This window comes from Amblyraja radiata, chromosome 2 (assembly GCF_010909765.2).
Source record: "Amblyraja radiata isolate CabotCenter1 chromosome 2, sAmbRad1.1.pri, whole genome shotgun sequence".
NCBI lineage: Eukaryota > Metazoa > Chordata > Chondrichthyes > Rajiformes > Rajidae > Amblyraja > Amblyraja radiata.
In genome coordinates, this window is record NC_045957.1 from 126932228 (window position 1) to 126953393 (window position 21166).

The 21166-nt window shown below is 42.7% G+C and overlaps 1 protein-coding gene across 1 annotated transcript in view; it reads left to right on the forward strand.

The window, feature by feature from the left end:
• malrd1 (MAM and LDL receptor class A domain containing 1) overlaps positions 1 to 21166 on the forward strand; it is a 343320-nt gene that overhangs the window by 144147 nt on the left and 178007 nt on the right. The window contains exon 23 of the mRNA XM_033040137.1: positions 5719 to 6010. Coding sequence (XP_032896028.1) covers positions 5719 to 6010 — 292 coding nt within the window. The remainder of the gene's footprint in view (positions 1 to 5718; positions 6011 to 21166) is intronic.

The window sequence follows — 21166 nt, forward strand, 5'->3', positions numbered from 1 at the left end:
TGTTTTCACACTTCTATACCTTTTTCCCGATGGGAGAGGGGAGAAGAGGGAATGGCCAGGGTGTGACTGATCCTTGATTATGTTGCTGGCCTTGCCGAGGCAGCGTGAGGTGTAAATGGAATCAATGGAAGGGAAGTTGGTTTGCGTGATGATCTGGGCTGTGTCCACAATTCTCTTTAATTTCTTGCGGTCTTGGATTGAGCTGTTCCCAAACCAAGTTGCGGGGCATCCATATAAAATGCTTTCTACGGTGCATCTGTAGAAGTTGGCGAGAGTTGTTGGGGACATACCAAACTTCCCAAGCCGGTTAAAGAAGTCAAGGTGTTGGTGTGCTTTCTTGGCCATTGCTTCAATATAGGTGGTCCCAGAGAAGTTGTTGGTGATATTTACTAGGAATTTGAAGCTTTCAACCATCTCTACTCTAGCACTGTCAATGTAAACTATGGTATGGAGTCGATCAGTATCTCCTTTGTCTTGCTGACTTGAGAGAAAGGTTTTGTCTCGACACCTGGTCATGAGGTTCTCGATCTCCTTCCTGTACTTCTACATCATTATTTGATGCCTGTAAATTTGTATATTGAATTAGATTTGTACATAGTTGTAGGCGTACATGGTGTAAAGAAGGGGGCTGAGAACGCATCCTTGTGGAGCACCAGTGTTGAGGATTATCATACAGGATGATTTGTCCCCTGTATAGGGGTCTGATTGAGGTCTGTTGATCAGGAAGTCGAGGATCCAGTTGCAGAGATGAGCGCTGACTCCTGGTTCTGGTGATGTTTGGATGAGATAATGGTGTTAAAGGCAGAGCTGTAGTCTGTGAATAGGCTGTAGTCTGTGAATAGGAGTCTGACGTTGGTGCCTCTCTTATCCGGGTGTTCTAGGGAGGAGTGTAGGGTTTAAGAAGGAACTGCAGATGCTGGAAAATCGAAGGTACACTAAAATGCTGGAGATACTCAGCGGGTGCAGCAGCATCTATGGAGCGAAGGAAATAGGCAACGTTTCGGGCCGAAACCCTTCTTCAGACTGATGGGGGGTGGGGTGGAGAGAAGAAAGGAAAAAGGAGGAGGAGGAGCCCGAGGACTGAGGGAGAGCTGGGAAGGGGAGGAGACAGCAAGGGCTAACCAAATTGGGGGAATTCAATGTTCATGCCACCAGGATGCAGACTCCCCAAGCGGAATATGAGGTGCTGTTCCTCCAATTTCCGGTGTTGCTCACTCTGGCCATGGAGGAGGCCCAGGACAGAGAGGTCGGATACGGAATGGGAGGGGGAGTTGCTGAGCCGAGCCTCCGGGATGTCAGGTTGGTTAATGCGGACCGAGCGGAGGTGTTCGGCGAAACGATCGTCAAGCCTACGCTTGGTCTCACCGATGTAGATCAGCTGATATCTAGTGCAGCGGATGCAATAGATGAGGTTGGAGGAGATGCAGGTGAACCTCTGTCGCACCTGGAATGACTGAGTGTAGGGCCAGGGAGATGGCTGTGGCTGCAAACTACAATGGTTAGTGGCTAGACTGTGTTCACCACACTCTGCAGGTTAATGTGATCGAGAGCAGATCACTTGCCTTACGAGGCTGAGATGCATCCCATCAGAATAATCTCCATAGCACATCAGTAAAGGTTTGAGAAATTCCTAGTGGACATGCCAGATCTTCTCAAACATCTAAGATGGTAAATACCCAGTATATTCATATGCCTATCCACATACCATGACCAAGGTTCCCAACCTCTTTCCTGTACTCTGTCTCATCATTGTTGTTGATCCATTAACCAATAGTGTTGTCATACTTAAATATCAGGTTGGTGCTATACTTTGCCACACAATCATTTATGTACAGGGAATAGAGCTGAGGAATGAGCATACAGTCTTGGGGAACACCAGTATTGAGGATGAAGAAAATGTACTGACCAATTCTAACTAACTGTCAGGAAATCCAGAAGCTAAAGTCATACAATCAAACAGCATTAAAACAGGCCATTTGGTCCTACCGACCTACATGCCCCATCTATACCAGTCCACGCTTTGCCCATATCCCTCTAAACCTATGCTATTTATGTACCTATCCAAAAGCCTTTTAAACGTTATTATAGTACCTGCCCCAACTACCTCCTTTGGCAGCTCATTCTGTATCTTTGTGTAAAAAAAGTTACCCTTCAAGTTGCTATTAAATCCTTACCTCCCTCACCTTCAATGTATGTCATCTGGTTCTTGATTCCCCTACTCTGGACAAAATACTCTCTGCATTTACCTGATCGATTCCTCTCATGATCTCTATAAGGTCACTTCTCATCCTCCTGCACTCCAATGAATAAAGTCCTAGCCTGTTCAATCACTCCCTATTGCTCAGGCCCTTGTGTCCTGGCAATATCCTTGTAAATCTTCTCATCACCCTCTCCAGCTTGACTATAACTTGGTGACCAGAACTGAAAACAATATTCTTAATGTGGCCTCACCGGTCTTATATAACTGACCTCCTTACTTCTATACTCAATGCTCTAATGAAGGCCAATGTGTCAAAAACCTTTTTGACGGCCCCATCTACCTGCTGCTTTCAACAAACAATGTATCTGCATTCATAGATCCTTCTATTCCATACACTCCCCAGAGCCCTGCCATACACTGTGTAGGTCCTGCCCATGTTAGACTTTCCAAAATGCAGCACCTCGCACTTGTCTGTATTATACTCCATCAATCATTCCTCAGTCCACCTGCCCAACCAATCAAGATCTTGCTGCAATTTTTGAAAAATTACTTTACCATCTACAACACCACCCACTTTAATACCATATGCAAACTTACTAATTATGCCTTGTACGTTCTCATCCAAATCATTGATATAAATGACAAAGCTATGGGCACAGCACTGAACTCTGAGGCACACAACTAGCCACAGGCCTCCAATCCAAAAAGCCACATTCTGCTTCCTTCCATGGAGCATTTCTATCCAGTCAGGTATCCATTCCTTGGATCCCATATGATATAACCTTCCAAAACAGCCTACTATGTGGAAAAGTCTTGTTGAAATCCATATATACAACGTTTACAGCTCATACCTCATCATCTTTTTTGGTCGCATTTTCAAAAAACTCAATTAGATTCGTGAGATATGATCTCACACATTGAAAACCATGCTGACTATCCCTAATCAGGCCTTGCCCATCTAAATGCATGCATATCTTATCCCTCAGAGTACTCCCCAATAAATTTGCGACCACAGATGTTAGACGCACTGGACTGTAGTTACCAGGCTTTTTCCTGCAGCCCTTCTGAAATAAGGGCACAACATTTGCCACTCTCCTGCACCTCACCCGTATTTAATGATGACTCGTTAATCTCAACCAGGTTACCTGAAATTTCCTCTCCAGCTTCCCACAGTGCCCTTAGATATATCTGGTCAGTTGCAGATGGATGCCCAAAAGACAGGATCCAGGATTTTAGAGACAAGCTTATTCGGTAAATGGTGTTGAAGGCTGAGCTGCAGTAAACGAATAGTATCCTGACATGTGTTCTTATTGTTAAGGTGTTCCAGAAATGACATCCTCTATATACTGATTTTTTCATGTATGTAAATTGCAAAGGGTTTAGATTGTCCAGAGAGAAAGCTTTTTCACCCAGAGTGATGTGAATTTATGGAATTCCCTGCCACAGAGGGCAGTGGAGGCCAAGTCACTGGATGGATTTAAGAGAGAGTTAGATAGAGCTCTAGGGGATAGTGGAGTCAAGGGATATGGGGAGAAGGCAGGCACGGGTTATTGATAGGGGACGATCAGCAATGAATGGCGGTGCTGGCTCAAAGGGCCGAATGGCCTCCTCCTGCATCTATTTTCTATGTTTCTATGTTTCAAAGACTAGTGCAGATGTGGTTTATTACCACTTTTAAACCAATTCATTTTGGTTGGTGCTAGAGCTGCTGGGCAATAAATAAGTTTAATGATGTAAATGAGGAGAAAGGTAGAAAAGTTACTAGCAAAGTTGCATGCATTTATAGTGATTGTCACCATGAGTAAAACAAAACATGCGCTGATTTGTTTTAATCGGGGATGTACTACTTTATAGACTCGGCTTGTACACGCTGGAATTCAGAAGATTGAGGGGGGATCTTATTGAAACTTACACAATTCTTAAGGGGTTGGACAGGCTAGATGCAGGAAGACTATTCCCGATGTTGGGGAAGTCCAGAACTAGGGGTCACAGTTTAAGGATAAGAGGGAAGTCTTTTAGGACCGAGATGAGAAAAACATTTTTCACACGGAGAGTGGTGAATCTGTGGAATTCTCTGCCACAGAAGGTAGTTGAGGCCAGTTCATTGGCTATATTTAAGAGGGAGATAGATGTGGCCCTTGTGGCTAAAGGGATCAGGGGGTATGGAGAGAAGGCAGGTACAGGATACTGAGTTGGATGATCAGCCATGATCATATTGAATGGCGGTGCAGGCTCGAAGGGCCGAATGACCTACTCCTGCACCTATTTTCTATGTTTCTATGTTATAGGGTGATGATGAGATAGATTCACCAGTAACGTTCAAATAAACTTTGAATAAATACTTGAAGGCAGAGGCAAAGTACAACAGATGAGGGTTAATTGGTGGCCCCTTGCAAAGATCCAGCACAGGCATGGTTGGTCTCTTTCCATATTTCACTGTATAATGGTTTTCTTTCCATTTAACCTTCTGCACATTAAGTAAGAATATCTTAACAATAAATAAATTGTGCGTGGCAACAATTAAGTGAGCAAGCATGTGATGATGATGATAGCACAAAATGTTCTGGACAGCAGAGAAGCAAGAGAATTGTATTTCTTTGAAAGTGGGCTTGTAAGAGAAAGATGCATGGTCAGATTTACGAATCAGTTCATTTTAGTTTCATTTATTGTCACGTGTACAGTGTACAGGTACAATGAAAAGCTTGTGTTGCGTGCTAACCAGTCAGCAGAAAGACAATACATGTTTACAATCAAACCATTTACAGTGCATAGATACATGATAAGGGAATAACATTTAATGCAAGGTAAAGCCAGCAAAGTCCGGTCAAGGATAGTCCGAGGGTTGTCATCAAGCGCATGTAACACATCACGTCATACCTTCAATTATTCATTGTATTTCAGTAAATCAATTTTTTCTGAAAGACCACTTCAAATATCCACCAATAAATCAAATTTTTATTTGAGCACATCAATACAAACTGTTTTCACATTTACCCCACAAACCTGTTGCAGCAATTGAACTATTGTTTCTTGAGATTTCTTTTTAATGCATTCCTTTTCAAGCATGGCTATGCCGAATGGTTTTATTTTGTAGTAGGATAACAGTAAGCAATTTAGTTTCGTTTAGTTTGGAGATACAGCGTGGAAATAGGCCCATCGGCTCACCGAGTCTGCGCTGACCACGATCACCCATACACTAAACACCAGGGACAATTTTGCAGAAGTCACTTAACCTACAACCCTGCGCATCTTTGGAATGTCGGAGGAAACTGAGGAATGGGGAGAACGTATAAACTCCTTACAGACAGCACCTGTGGTCAGGATCGAACCCAGGTCCCTGGCGCTGTAAGGCAGCAACTCTACAGCTGCGCCACTGTGCCGCCCTATTGTGTTGTTATTACACATGTTGTTTTGAATGTAAAATATGTTGATAAAATTACAGCTGAATAGTTTTATGAACCATATGTGCAAAATCTTAAGCTCTTTGGTTGAGAATGCTGTTTCTGTTTCTTTGGCAGCTTATTTTTTATTACCATATGGCAGGAGACATCAACGGATCGTTAATTGTATATCTGTGGACTTTATCCGGTCGGCGCAAACCACTTTTGAACTTAACAGGTGACCAAGGTCATTATTGGCAACGAGCTGAAACAGCCCTCAGAGCTGATGAAGACTTTGAGATAATGATCGAAGGACGGGTGGGCAAAGGGTCAAAGGGAGTCATATCACTTGATGACATCACCTTCACGAAGGAATGCATTAGCTCCAACGCTGCATTTCAACAGGAACCAAGTCCACATCCTCCAACAGGTAGGTGATGACTAGTTGTACAAGGCATGCTGAAGGTTTCAAGTTAATTAAATATTTGGTTCATACTTAAAGTGGACCAGCTTTAAACATACTGTGATGTGTTTTTGATGAAAAGAACTAGAACTTGAGGAAATTGGAGCAGGAGTAGACCACCTGACCTCTTACCTGGCCTGCCTTGCAATATTATCATGCTGATCTATGTTGGCCTCAAGTCCATTCTGCGCCAGTTCCATATAACCTTCATCTTCTTGAATGTTGGAATACTTTTTCTATCTCCTCCTTATGCATATTTAATAATCTGGCATCCACCATTCTCAGGGATAGAGAATTCCAGAGACTTCAATTTCTATGTACATAAGTTTTAGAAGATCAACCCCTTCGTTCGAGACTCTCCAGCAGGGAAAATGCCTCAGAATCTATTACGTCAAGCCCCCTTAGAATCTGATTTGCATGAAAGAGGTTATCCCATATTCTTCGAAATCTTGAGGTATATAAACCCAAACTATCCAGCCTCTTTCAAGAGGACAAACTTGTATTCCCTGGAATAACTTGGCGAATCTCCTTCAGATTTCCTCAAATGTTAATATGTCTTTTTTCAGGTAAGAGGAAAATAGAACATAAAACAGTACAGCACAGGAACAAGCCCTTCGGCCCACAATGTCCATGCCGAATATGATGCCAAGATAAACTAATCTCCCCTGTCTGATAATAGAAACATAGAAACATAGAAAATAGGTGCAGGAGTAGACCATTCGGCCCTTTGAGCCTGCACTGCCATTCGATATGATCATGGCTGATCATCCAATATCCCATCCCTGCCTTCTCTCCATACCCCCTGATCCCACAAGGGCCACATCTAACTCCCTCTTAAATGTAGCCAATGAACTGGCCTCAACTACCTTCTGTGGCAGAGAATTCCAGAGATTCACCACTCTGTGTAAAAAATGATTTTCTCATCTCAGTCCTAAAAGACTTCCCTCTTATCCTTAAACTGTGGCCCCTAGTTCTGGACTTGCCCAACATCGGGAATAATCTTCCTGCATCTAGCCTGTCCAACCCCTTAAGAATTTTGTAAGTTTCTATAAGATCCCCCCTCAATTTTCTAAATTCTAGCGAGTACAAGCCTAGTCTATCCAGTCTTTCTTCATATGAAAGTCCTGCCATCCCAGGAATCAGTCTGGTGAACCTTCTCTGTACTCCCTCTATGGCAAGAATGTCTTTCCTCAGATTAGGAGATCAATATACCTGCATTCCCTGCATACTCTAAAATCTAAGTATACTCTATATCTAAAAGACTCTTAATGCCACCATCGTATTGGCCTCCACGCCAGCTCCAGCAGCGTGTTCCTTGCACCCATCACTGTCTAAATTATGACTTGTCCTGCACATCTCCTTTAAAATTTGACCCTCTCAGCATAAGGCTATACCCTCTACATTTGATATTTCTGCCCAGGGAGAAAGATTCTGACTCACTACCCTACCTAATAATAATACCCTCTCATAATTTTATGTACTTGATGTGTTGTACAATGTTTGGGAGATATGGCTGTTATAGTTGAACAATTGGCCGTGTGTGCAAACTGCGCAATTTGGTTGTGGACTTTTGCAGAAGTGCATAAGGCTGTGGAAAGCTTATGAATGTTTGGTACGAGTATTAATTGATGGAGATTGTTAGCAGCTTGGCGAGAAGTGGTGCTGCATAGCCTTTGGTGGATTGAACAGGTAGTGAGGCTGGTATTGTTATTGGTGGATTATCGCATTTGAAAACCTAATTGTTGACCTAACATTGACCATCATTGACCTAATCCCCACATATTAAATAAAATGTTTGAAGATCATCCGGTTTAGATGCCCAGCAATTACCTACATGGGAGGCACTTTGTTCTATCCAAAGGGCTACCTGGTCCCATCTGCTTCCAGATATCTCCCCGCCTCTTCAGCTCCTGGACAAAACCAGATAAGTGTGAAGCCTGATTCAAAAACAAACAGCAGGAGGAACTCAGTGGGTCAAGCAGCATCTGTGGTGGGAAATGGACAGACAGCATTTTAAGGTTGGGAACTCTTCAGTCTAATCCTAGGCCTCCCTCTTCTAAATCTGAAGCCTGCTCTCCGCTGGGTGCTGTGAGTTCACAGCAATTCACAATCACCTTTTCAAGTGGTGCAAGCAAACTATAATGCCCCTGTCCCACTTAGGAAACCTGAACGGAAACCTCTGGAGACTTTGCTACCCAACCAAGGTTTCCGTGCAGTTCCCGGAGGTTTTTGTCAGTCTCCCTACCTGCTTCCACTACCTGCAACCTCCGGCAACCACCTGCAACCTCCGGGAACCGCACGGAAACCTTGGGTGGGGCGCAAAGTCTCCAGAGGTTTCCGTTCAGGTTTCCAAAGTGGGACAGGGGCATTACTCATTGAATTGGATCCTCAGCATGGTGGCGCAGAGGGCGAGACCCGGGTTCGATCCTGACTCCAGGTGCTGTCTGTAAGAAGTGTGTACGTTCTCTCCATGCCCTGTGTGGGGTTTGCCGCGTGTGCTCCAGTTTTTTCCTCACACTCCAGAAACGTACAGGTTCGTAGGCTAATTGGTTTTAGTAAAACTGTAAATTGTCCTACTGTGTGAAGGATAGTGTTAGTGTACGCGGAGATCGCTGGTCGTCGCGGGCTCGGTCGGCTGAAGAGCCTGTTTGTGGGCTGTTATAATTAAACTAAAATAAACTAAACTAAACTCTGCCAAGGTTACCTAAGTGGTTAACTGCTCAATTGGGGTTGGACAGAGCTGGAACCATTAAAGTGAGCTGCATGACTTTACCGTGCTTCCTGGATCAATTTCCACACGCACAAAATTCTCAATCCTGTTTTCAGAGATTGTCCAATTTAGTCCCTATAATGCCATGCTATGAAACTATTGTTATATAGTACAAATAATTTTTGCTGTCAATATACATTACCATAAATTTGAAGCTTGCTTCATACTGAGGTACTATCTGGCTGCATTGTGCATAAAATTAAGACTTATTTGAAGAGCAAGTGGACAAGTAAAACTTGCGATTGCTGCTAAATGGTTTAAATAGCTTTAAGGGCAAGATTTCTGCTCGATGTAGTAGAAAAGTGAATACATTATAGAACAATGAGCAATTTACCAAAGCTCTACGCTGCCTATCAGTGTTTAATATTGTTCTAAGGACTCTTCTCTCTTCATAATCAAATACAAAAATTAATTAAACAAAGAATAAAAATCTGACGTCTTTTCTGTTCTTGTAAAATTATAAATGATAAATTCACATTGAATTTCATTGCTAAAGGCAAATTGAAATGATGATGGTTTTACAGCAGGTCAGATTTGAATATAATGAGGTTAACAAAGAGCCAAATGTTTAAATTTGAAATGCAATGGGTTTCTGTTCTGCCTAGAGAAGTGTTTAAGAATGACAATCTTCCTCTGGTGTCTTGGGAAAAAAGACCTGGAGCTTAAGAATACATGGATAGTTTTACGTGGCTGTGGGATGTATTTAAGGGCACTTACAGCAAGGATGAAGTAGTGGTTGAGGAGGTCATCAAAATATGCCTTCTGGCAAACAGTTACTGCCTCTCTGTAGTTGAGAAGTTGATCTGGCTTTCAGTGGAGTCTGAGCTTAAGCACTGAGTAAACCTAGATATGGCTATGGGTTATTAGTGAGCTACTGGACCTTCCATGTTTTTCCTACTCATCATCTGCAATTTAGATCCCAGGATCTCTGCCAGATTTTTGGGTCACATGAGTTGGGATGATGCTAGCTTGTAAATGGAGATTTAAAAGATAATTTGAATTCCTGGAATCTAAAACATTTTGGCTATAATGTTCCTCCTGGTGTATTTACCGGTTGTGGCTATCCATGACATCAAGATATAGCACAAAAGTTGTCAGATCTTTCAAGAGATTGGAACTCTCTTCTACAAAAGGCAACTAATGTTAAAATCACATTGTAAAATCTAAGACTGTGAGATTTTTGCTTACCAAAGGGCCTTAAACAATATGCTGAAAATCTAGATTTATGAAGTTAAATTACAGATCAGCAATGATCGTATTAATTGGTGGGACGGATTTTAGGTGCTAAATATCCTCCTCCTATTTGTATATTTCTATACATAAGGAAGATGACCACCTGGCACAGGATACATGACCTCTGCCACCCAATTGATGGCATGTCCATTCGCAACAAAGGTCAATGGTCAAGAGCACCCAGAAGCCGGCTTAAACAGAAGGAATGTACAACCCATAAATTAACCACCCATCAAGCACCTCCTCTCCCATTCTGTGGAATAGTTTGCAAGTCTAACAATAGTTAAGTCAAGTCAAGTTTATTTGTCACATACACATACGAGATGTGCAGTGAAATGAAAGTGGCAATGCTCGCGGACTTTTGTGCAAAAAGACAAACAATCTATAAACACAATCATAACACACATATACCTTTACATAATAAATAATGGAAGGAAAAACGTTCAGTAGAGTTAGTCCCTGGTGAGATAGGCATTTACAGTCCGAATGGCCTCTGGGAAGAAACTCCTTCTCAACCTCTCTGTTCTCACCGCATGGCAACGGAGGCGTTTGCCTGACCGTAGCAGCTGGAACAGTCCGTTGCAGGGGTGGAAGGGGTCTCTCATGATATTGTTGGCTCTGGAGTTGCACCTCCTGATGTATAGTTCCTGCAGGGGGGCAAGTGAAGTTCCCATAGTGCGTTCGGCCGAACGCACTACTCTCTGCAGAGCCTTCTTGTCCTTGGCAGAGCAATTCCCAAACCAGATGGTAATGTTTCCGGACAAGATGCTTTCCACCGCCGCTGCGTAGAAGCACTGGAGGATCCTCGGAGACACTCTGAATTTCCTCAATTGCCTGAGGTGGTAAAGGCGCTGCCTTGCCTTACTCACGAGTGCTGAGGCGTGTGATGCCCATGTCATATCCTCGGAGATGTGGACTCCCAGATATTTAAAACAGTTCACCCTATCCACAGGATCCCCATTTACCCACAATGGAGTGTACGTCCTCGGATGATGTGCCCTCCTAAAGTCCATGATCAGCTCCTTCGTTTTTTTGATGTTCAAGAGGAGGCTGTTATCCTGGCACCAGAGTGCTAGATCAGCTACCTCCTCCCGGTAGGCCTTCTCATCATTGTCTGAGATCAGGCCCACCACCACAGGGTCATCAGCAAACTTAATTATTGAGTTGGAGCTGAACCTAGCCACACAGTCATGTGTGTACAGGGAGTACAATAGGGGGCTGAGGACGCAACCCTGGGGCGATCCTGTGCTCAGGGTGAGGGACTTCGATGTATTCCCTCCCATCTTGACTACCTGGGGCCTGGCGGTGAGAAAGTCCAGGACCCAGGCACACAGGGAGGTGTTGAGCCCCAATTCTATTAGCTTCCCGGCCAGTCTGGTGGGGACTATCGTGTTGAAGGCTGAACTGTAGTCTATGAACAGCATCCTCACGTAGCCCCCCTTCTGGCTGTCCAGATGGGAGAGAGCAGTGTGCAAGACCTGGGAGACCGCATCGTCCGTGGATCTGTTCGGACGGTATGCGAACTGCAACGGGTCCATGTTCCGAGGGAGGAAGGCGCAGATGTGTTTCTTCACCAGCCTCTCAAAGCATTTCATGACTACCGAGGTAAGGGCCACCGGACGGTAGTCATTCAGACAAGCTGGGGAGGCATTTTTAGGTACCGGTACAATTATAGATTTTTTGAAGCAGGCAGGGACCACGGACTTGTCCAGGGAGAGGTTGAATAATGTAATGAGCACCGGAGCTAGCTGTGTAGCACAGGACTTGAGTACTCGCCCCGAGATGCCATCGGGGCCTGCAGCTTTTCTCGTGTTCACCCGTGTCAGAGCCCTCCTCACGTCGTGCTCGGACAGCGAGAATGTGTCCACATTCCTCCCTTCAGCTTCGGTAGCCAGCCCGCTGGCGGTATTGATGTGTCATTATTGGAAAGTAAATTGAGGGAGAGGATCTACATATATTTGGAAAGGCAAGGACTGATTACGAATATTTAGCATGATGTTGTGCATGGTAAATATATCTCACAAATTTGCTTGCGTTATTTGGTGACAAAAAACATGGACTCTAGCAAGCCCTTTAACAAGGTATCAGATGGTAGATTAGTTTGGTAACTTAGTTGACATTTGATACGGGATGAGCTAGCCAATAGTAAGATTAAACGAGAACTTACCAGTTTGAAGTTTGATCTGTATTTTATGAGGAGTTACGATGAGGGATTACGTGAAGAACCCGTCCAGCATGCATGCGCGACATACTTCAAAGCAGCGGTGTGGAATCACAGAAATCACAATAATTGAAATAAACATAGTAAAGATAAGGAGAACTAAGATACCAGTTGATCTATATATATATCTCTATAATTGAGGGCGGGAGCGGAGGGCACGTAATCCCTCATCGTAACTCCTCATAAAATACAGATCAAACTTCTAACTGGTAAGTTCTTGTTTAATCTTCCCTATTTTACTTCGGAGTCACGTGAGTGACTACGATAAGATTTTAAAGCTCTGTGATTTCAAACCGTGTAACAATCCATACTTCACTCGCAGCCGAAGTCATCCAAGGGAGGAAGTATGTTATTGTAATCAAACATGAATCTGTTTGTAAAACAACAATGGTATTATTTGAAAATAATAACAAAGAAATTAATGCTCTGCAAGTGAAAACAGGTTTTATAATGGCTTGTTGTAGAATGTTTGAAAGTTCTTCCCATGGACCACCCCGCTGTTACCAGGTTAGGTCCAGTGGCACATCCATACTGTTAGCTGCCAACGTGGACGCTGCTCTGGTGGAGTGAGATGTGTAAATATCGGTATCCCCTCCAGCAGCTCCCAATACCTGTTTGAACTATCTAGAGATGGTTTGACTCGGTACCCTGACCCAGTGGTTTTTTTGTGGCTGACCTATTTTTGTCTCCCTCGGGAATTTTAGGTTGTGATGATATATTGTAGAAGGTGAGTCATGGCATATAACGGTGGTCAGGTGGGTACGCCCGGAATTCCATAATGAGTCCTGAAGTTCCTGGCCTACTCTGTTTTACCAGCTCCTGAATGGTGAATGTTATTTGGTCTGATGTTACGACCATATTGTTCAGTCTGAGTAGGTAAAAGGACTGGACCCTTATGCTGAGACTAAGCCATCAATATGGCCGTATACAGGGTAGCTGTTTTCAGAGTAAGGAATCTGGCTGGTGGCCATCCCTTAGGTATGTCAGGACAATGCTGACATCCCAGATCTTGGTATATCTAGGTCTAGGGGTTTTGAATAGAAGGTACCTCTCATTAATTTGGCCACCAGTGAATGAGACCTATGGCCTGTTTCCCTTGGTGCCTGTCTTAGATAGGCTGACAGTGCACTTCTAACACATTTGATAGTGCTATAGTTCAGACCTTCATCGTGGTGAAGGCAGGACAGGAACTCCGGTACATAGGTATGGTGGTTGATTAGTAGGTTGTCTTTGTTCTCGAGCAGTATGTTTCCCATTTTCTTATACTGGAGAGATATTGTTTCTTGGTGGAAGTCGGTGAGGTGCTGTCATCATGTCCATGGTCCTATTTGACAATCCCAGGTCCATCAAAAGGTCTTTTTGGAATCTGCAACCCAGTAGGCTTATTCTGTCATGGCATGGGTGGCTTTCGCCTGATACAGGGTGGATCAGTAGATCTGGTCCGTGGGGAATGGTCATGGGTTTCAATGACCCTGTCAAGGATCATTGGGAACCATGACTGTGTAGGCCAGTCGGGTACTACCAAAAAGTCCGAAGCAAAGTTCATCTGTATTTTGCGTAGTACCTGACTGATGAGGCAGAAAGGGGGGGGGGGGGACATAGAGATTAGTTCCCCCCCCAGTTCAGTGAGAATGTATCCATCGCCGCTGCCTCAAGGTTTGGTTCCCAAGCGACATACATCGGTATGTGGTGATTCAGTCGGAATGCAAAGAAATCGATATCTGGTGTTCCATATTACTTGTAATTTCAGCAAATACTTTGAGGTTTAACATGTCTGCCACAGTATTTAGCTTACCTGGTAGGTAAGTTGCTGATAGCCAAATATGTTTGACGACATACCATTACCAAATTGTGTTAATCAATTGTCACATGATATCGATTTTATTCCGCCCATGTGGTTAGTATAGGCCACCACTGTGATATTGTCAAATTGTAAACGAACATGCAAAATGGTGCACTATTGAACAATATGCTTTTAACCCATAGAACCCACCCAACATTTCCAACTAGGTTTTATGTCCAGTGTCTGTAGTGGTGATGACTCTAGATTAGTCCATCTACCACCTGTTCTGGATATGGGTTATTTTGTTTAAAACGCTAGCACCTTTGCTCTAATGGAAAGGTCCAAGTTAAGTAGCTGGTAATGCTGCTACTAATTTCCCAATTACTCTTGCCACTTTGTCGAATGGTTGGTTGATTGTTAACCATTAATTTGTTACAGGTTTGTGCCAATTCTGCTGACTTTCCTTTTGGCAACGTTATAGACATGTCGACTGAGTTAATTGAATACCAGATAGTCCATAGTTGTGGATGGTGTCAATGTAGATTTATCTGGATTGTATGACAAAGCCCAGGCTAAATAAGTTTTTAGTAGCTAATGCTGCTGAATTAGCTATTTCCATGGTTTTGTCTGTTGTTAAATATCATTGAGATATGCCATGACAATATGTTTCCTTAATAGTGTCAGGGCTGGTTTAAATATCTTGGAAAACAGTTTTGGCTCATATTTAGACCATTAGTCAGTAATGTGTACTGCCATAGTTACCCCATCCAGGTAAATTTTTAGGTATCTCCGATGATCTTTATGAATGGGTACTGAATAGTATGCATCTTTTAAGTCGATGCCTACCATAAAGTATCCTTAGGAAATCCATTGTTTGGCAGTTACAAATGTTTTCCATTAAAGTGTGTATACTTGATGAAAGTATTCAATGTGGTTAAGTCAATGATGGTGTGACATTCACCATCTTTTTTGTTTTTTTAGTAAATTTAATACGAATTCCAAAGGTTCATATTTAGACTTCTTTATGACCCCTTTGTATGTGTTCTCCAGTTCAGCTTGTCCCTCGTGTTTTCTTTTTAGTGAGAGGGTAACACCCCTTTGGGGTGCATGTTGAACTGGTGGCAAGTTCTTAAATTCAATTTTTATCCTTGAATACGTTTTGGTATATAACTACCAAGTGTGATTGTTCTTCATGCTTCCAAAACCAGGTGTAGTCCCCCCCCCCCCCCCCCCCCCCCCACTCTGTTAGCACAATCCCCTCACCTTTTATGTGATGGTAGGAACCATACCCACCTACCTCCACTGTTGTTTGGTGGTGTGTTCATTTCTTCGGTTTCTGGTTCCTTGTCTCTCAGGGTGGCATTGTTGGGGGATGGCGCTTTTTCCATGGGGCCCGCTCTGGGCCCTGTCCCGAAAGACTTGCAGGGATGGTATGCGGGCCCCGAGCTTTCATCAACACCATGAAGTAGATGCCTACTGGTGGATGCGTAGAGGTACTGCCGTCTGGGTTTTTGCGTGGTTTGCTCATTCCAGGTCCTGCCCTCATGAGGCCAAATGCCTTGGATTCTTCGTCCAGATTTTAGGCTTGATTTGGTCATTCTTTGCCAAATAGCAGGATCTGTGGTTCTGAGGTCGGCGTTCTATACAGTCCTGCAAATTTTTGAGGTTGAGGGCAAGTCTTATGACCTCCTTCCAGAGGTTGTCAATCACACACTGTGTTGCACAGTAAAGCCAGGGTGTTTTGGCATGTCAATCCTGTCCATGGAATGAACATGTTAAGTGATAGCCGACGTCAGGGGTATCTACATTTTTTGCAATTTAACGTTTTTTGGGTTTAAATACCCTGCTCGATGTACCCCCTGTAATGGCAGGCAGATTGAGCAAATGCAATTTTGGGGAGGCGTGATAAAGTCCAACGCTTCAATGACTACCTCTCTTGGAGAGGTTTAAAGGACAGGTAGTAAGCTGGCCGCCAGTTTAGGCTGTAACGGCCGTCCCGCTCGCGGTGTTACCACGTAGCGGTTCACCACACCCAGCAGCTCTTCCTGGTCCTGTACCTCAAGCATACTCCTGATTTTCTTCAGCCAGTGACCCCTCTTCTTGACCAGCCCAGTCCTGGTCGCCAACGCTCCCCTCTGTTGAGGGAGATGCAATGGCCAGTGCTGTTAGTGCACCGGAGCGGGAGTGTTTGTGCTCCCTTGGCGAGCTTGCCCCATCTCCTGGAGCAAGTCTCGCTGGAGCTTTTGCTCCAAGAGCCTTTCCATAAGGCTTGAAACGGTCACCTTTCGCCGCTCTCGGGCGGGAGTCTACCGTGCCAGGCTCTTCTGAGTGAACCGCCGGTCCGACTTCAATTGTGCCTTACATCCAGCCCGCTGCGGTTGGTCGGCAACTTTCCCTTGAGCTATGCTAGCGGCGCTGGGCTCGGCTCAGAATGCTGTCAGTGACCGTGGACCACAGCGTTGTGCGGTCCATGTGCCGCCGGTCGCCCCCCCACTGCTGGAACCCTCCTGGTCCATAGCAGCCCGATGGGAATGACCTTCCTTGGTGTTTTCCCTGTTCTATTCCTATTTAAAAATAAAACAGAACAAGGTTTCGCAAACACCATGTCCTCCCCTTTGCTTACCTGAAGGTCCGTTTTCAAATTGTTGCGGGAGAGCTCGTACTCCCGTCCGTCGCTGTGCACTGCGTGAGACGCTATGTCGCGCATGCGTGCTGGACGGGGTCTTCACGTAGTCACTCACGTGACTCCGAAGTAAAATTAGACACAAAGTGGGCTTGAAGGTATGAGATAGTGGTGGTAGAGTGGTGGTAGAGATTTGTTTTTCAGACTGGAGGCCTTGAACAAGTGGTGTGCTGAAGGGATCAGTGCTGGGTCCAATGTTATTCGTTATTAATATTAATAATTTATGTTTATATTAACAATTTGGATGTGAATGTAGGTGGCATGGTTTGCAAGTTTGCGGATGACACAAAAATTGGTGGTATAGTGGACAGTGGAATAGGTCATCCAAGATTACAGAGGAATCTTCATCAACTGGGCCAATGTGCCAATGAATGGGTGATGGAGTTTAATTCAAATAAATGTGAGGTGTTTTTTCGTACGATAGAGTAGCGAAAGAGGCGTTTGACATGCTTGCCTTTATTGTTCAGGGTTTACAGTACAGGAATTGGGATGTCATGCTACAGCTTTACAAGACATTGGTAAAGCTACGTTTGGAGCACTGAATATGGTCTGGTCCTCCTGCTACATGAAGGATGTCAATAAACTGGAAAGGGTGTAAAAAGATTTATCAGTAACTTCCTGGTGTGAGATAAAAAGAGAGACTGGACAGACTGGGTCTTCTTTCCAAGGAGCACAGGAGGCTGAGGGGTAAACTTATAGAGGTTTATAAAATCATGAGGGGCATAGATGAGGTGAATAACCATAGTCTTTTCCCCCATGGTAGGAAAGTCTAAAAACAGAAGGCAAGGCCTAGGTCATGAAAAGGCAGAGTAGTTGGTAGGAATGAAAATGGAAGAAGAAAGCATCAAAATCTAAAAGGGATGAGTGAATGGGTTGCAGGCAAAATTAACAATGCAGCAAAGGTATCTCAGCTACCTTGGGCCAATAAGTGTCATTGTTTCTCTTTGAGCATCTCAACAAGAACAATATTATAACATTTAACAAGAAATGTTGCATATCAGGAAGTATATGTGAACACAATATTGTCCCAACTTATCCATGCTGCCCAATATTAATCCATATGCATAATACGATAAATGTGACTATAAATCCCTGGGATGAAATCCAAGTTATTACTTTGGTGAAGCACACAATGGTGGTAAAGGAGAATAGATATCATTAACTTTTTTGAGGGATGTTCATTGGAATTAGACATATGGGAAATTAAAACCCTTCAAATAAATTAATTTTAATATGATTTAGTTATGCCATAAGAATATGCAGCTTAATAAATTCCAAAATCAGCAAAACGACTAACCATGGTAACTAGATGGTAACAATGGTAACTAAAGCAACCATTGTACTCCTGAACCATTGTATTCTGAACAGTAACATAGAAACATAGAAACATAGAAATTAGGTGCAGGAGTAGGCCATTCGGCCCTTCGAGCCTGCACCGCCATTCAATATGATCATGGCTGATCATCCAACTCAGTATCCCGTACCTGCCTTCTCTCCATACCCCCTGATCCCTTTAGCCACAAGGGCCACACCTAACTCCCTCTTAAATATAGCCAATGAACTGGCCTCGACTACCCTCTGTGGCAGAGAGTTCCAGTAGCAAGTCTTTGGAGAGTTTTAGGATTGTATAAATTGGGATAATGCAAACGTATTTGGAGAATTTAAAACATCATTTAAATTAATGGAATCCAAAACACAAAGGGTAAATGTGATTGAAATTTTCAATATTCATTGTTGGAAAGAGACATATTTCTTTCAGTTGCAGTATTTATGATGAAGACATAGTCCAACATTTACAGTAACTCTGACCTTTCAATAGTTTCGCCTCTGACTTGCTTTAATGTCAGGTCCAGTTAATTCTCAATAAATAAAAATCAACTGGAAGCTGGAATTGGTTAGGTTATAGATGATAACGTTTAGATATTTATAGAGTCCTTTGTCCCAACTTATCCATGCTGCCCAATATTAATCCATTTGCACTTCTTAGCCAAATAATCTTTTCACTGACAGCAACATTAATTCTGCATACACAATAATTGCAAATAATGGAATCTGGAGCAAAGCACAAAGTGTTGGATGAACTTAAGGTTTGAGGCAGCATAGGCAGAGGAAATGGACAGGTGACGTTTCAAGTCGGAGTTTTTCAGACTTTCTTCAGAAGAAGGTTCCCGACCCAAACCATTGCCAATTCATTTCCTCCACAGATGCTGCCTGACCTGCTTAGTTCCCCCAACACTTTGTATTTTGCTTAACATTTTATTCTGTTGACAAGTGACTTTTTGTAAAAAACATGCAGGGAAGACATACTTCACAATGAATTGTTTCATTGTTGTTCATGAGTATAAGACTAGAAGGCTGCAAAAAAGAAATCCAAATTCCCTTCTCACTATTGAATTCCTCATAAAAAGATTCTAAGGAAGAGTTGAATAATTATTGATCCATGGTTGAGAGTAAGAGAGGAGGGACATTTTCAGATTTTATTAGCTCTAGATGATTTGTTAATCTAAACTAAAATGAAATAGTACAACAGTAAAATGCTCTGATGAAAGTCTTGATTGTGTTTGGTACAAACATTTAAGGTTATCCAGGAAAGTGGTCACACAACTACTTTAATGCTTGTAAGGCATAGAAGATGGGAGATTCTATTTAGGTGTACAGTTCAGTTTAGTTTATTGTCACGTGTACCGAGGTACAGTATCAGCTTTTGTTGCATGCTAACCAGAGGAAAGACAATGCATGATTACAATCGAGCCATTTACAGTGTATAGATATATGATAAGGGAATAATTTTTAGTGCAAGGTAAGTGCAAAGATAGTCTGAGGGTCATCAATGAGGTAGATAGTAGTTCAGGGTTGTTCTCTAGTTGTAGGTATGTTACAAAACTTACCTTCAGCGGCGCTGTAATTCTGCCACTGGCCGTGTGTGCGATTTTGGCGTGTTTGAGGGGGGAGGGGCGGGGTTAAAACGGGTTTTTTTCCCGACCTGGTCCTGAATTATATTTGTTGGAGTGCAAGATTTTGTTAAAGAATCGTTTCTACGGCCGTTCTGTGTGTTTGAAAAAAAAATTCACCCGACAAGTTAATCGCTGGAATGATTTTAAAAGCAGCTTCTGAAGCTGTCAATGCCGACAACTGGGACGGATTTTATGCAGGACCAGGTAAAAGAACGTAGTTTATTTTTATGTATAAAAGTGTTGCTTAAGATGTATTTAATTCACATTTTACGTTGCGAAACGGTGATTTCCCCCCCCCCCCCGAAGAACCGGCAGTGTATTTGCTGCTGATATGGGGGTATAAATTCACCGCATCTGAACATTCTAAATGTTCCCGTTCCAGTAAAACCCACTCGCAAGCTGATTTAAATGGCCATTAATTTACAGGTATTAAACATTAAATTCCTTCCATTTGGCCTATAAACCCATGACAATGAGATTTAAAAATTATGTTATATTCTGAATTATTGCGTGAATGTTATTTGGACACTTAGGCTATTTAAAAATGATAATCTATTCTTAAGAAATGGATAGATGTTTAGATCTAGTAATTGAATTTTGTAATTAGCTACAATTAGATAACTAACTAATTATATGCTTTAATTTCAAGTCATCTAAGTAAGATTGTTTCATATTTGTTTCAGAATGCTTCAATCTATAATAACTGAAAATTTCTTTCAGTTCTCTTAAATTTTAAGAAAGTTATCGGCCTTTAAATGTTCTCGATCACAGCTTTTGTGTTAAGTCAATGAGAAAGCAATAGGGAACAAGATGCCAATTTCCGAGTATGAAAATGGCCATAACATTTTTAATACTGAAGATATGAAAGTTAATTAGGTGTCAAATTAAACATATTTTTATGCTTTATCTGATGGGATAAATTAAAGACGATTTTTAAAATCTCAAAATTTTGTAACATTGCTACTAGTTGCGGTAGGAAGATTCGGTTGCCTGATAACAGCTGGGAAGAAACTGTCTCTGAATCTCGAGGTGTGCGTTTTTGCCCAGTTGGAGAGGGGAGAAGAGAGAGCGACGTCCTTGATTATGCTGCTGGCCTTGCCGAGGCAGCGTGAGGTATAAATGGAATCAATCGAAGGGAGGTTGGTTTGTGTGATGGTCCGTCCACATTCGCTGCAATTTCTTGCGGTCAAACCAAGCGGTGATGCATCCCGATAAAATGCTTTCTATGGCGCATTTGTAGAACATCTTCACTTATTTAGTATATAGTATACATTTAAAATCAACATTGGAAATATATTAAAACACAACTAATAAATCTCAAATGGGGGAGTTTGAACAGGCAATTAAACTTGCTGTAAGACAATCTAAACTACCAACATAGCCATTTGAGCCAGTCATAGCGGAATAGCTTGCTAATTTTCAAGGAGCATTTGTTATATATACTATTTTTTAATAATTAAAAACAATAATTAAAATCAA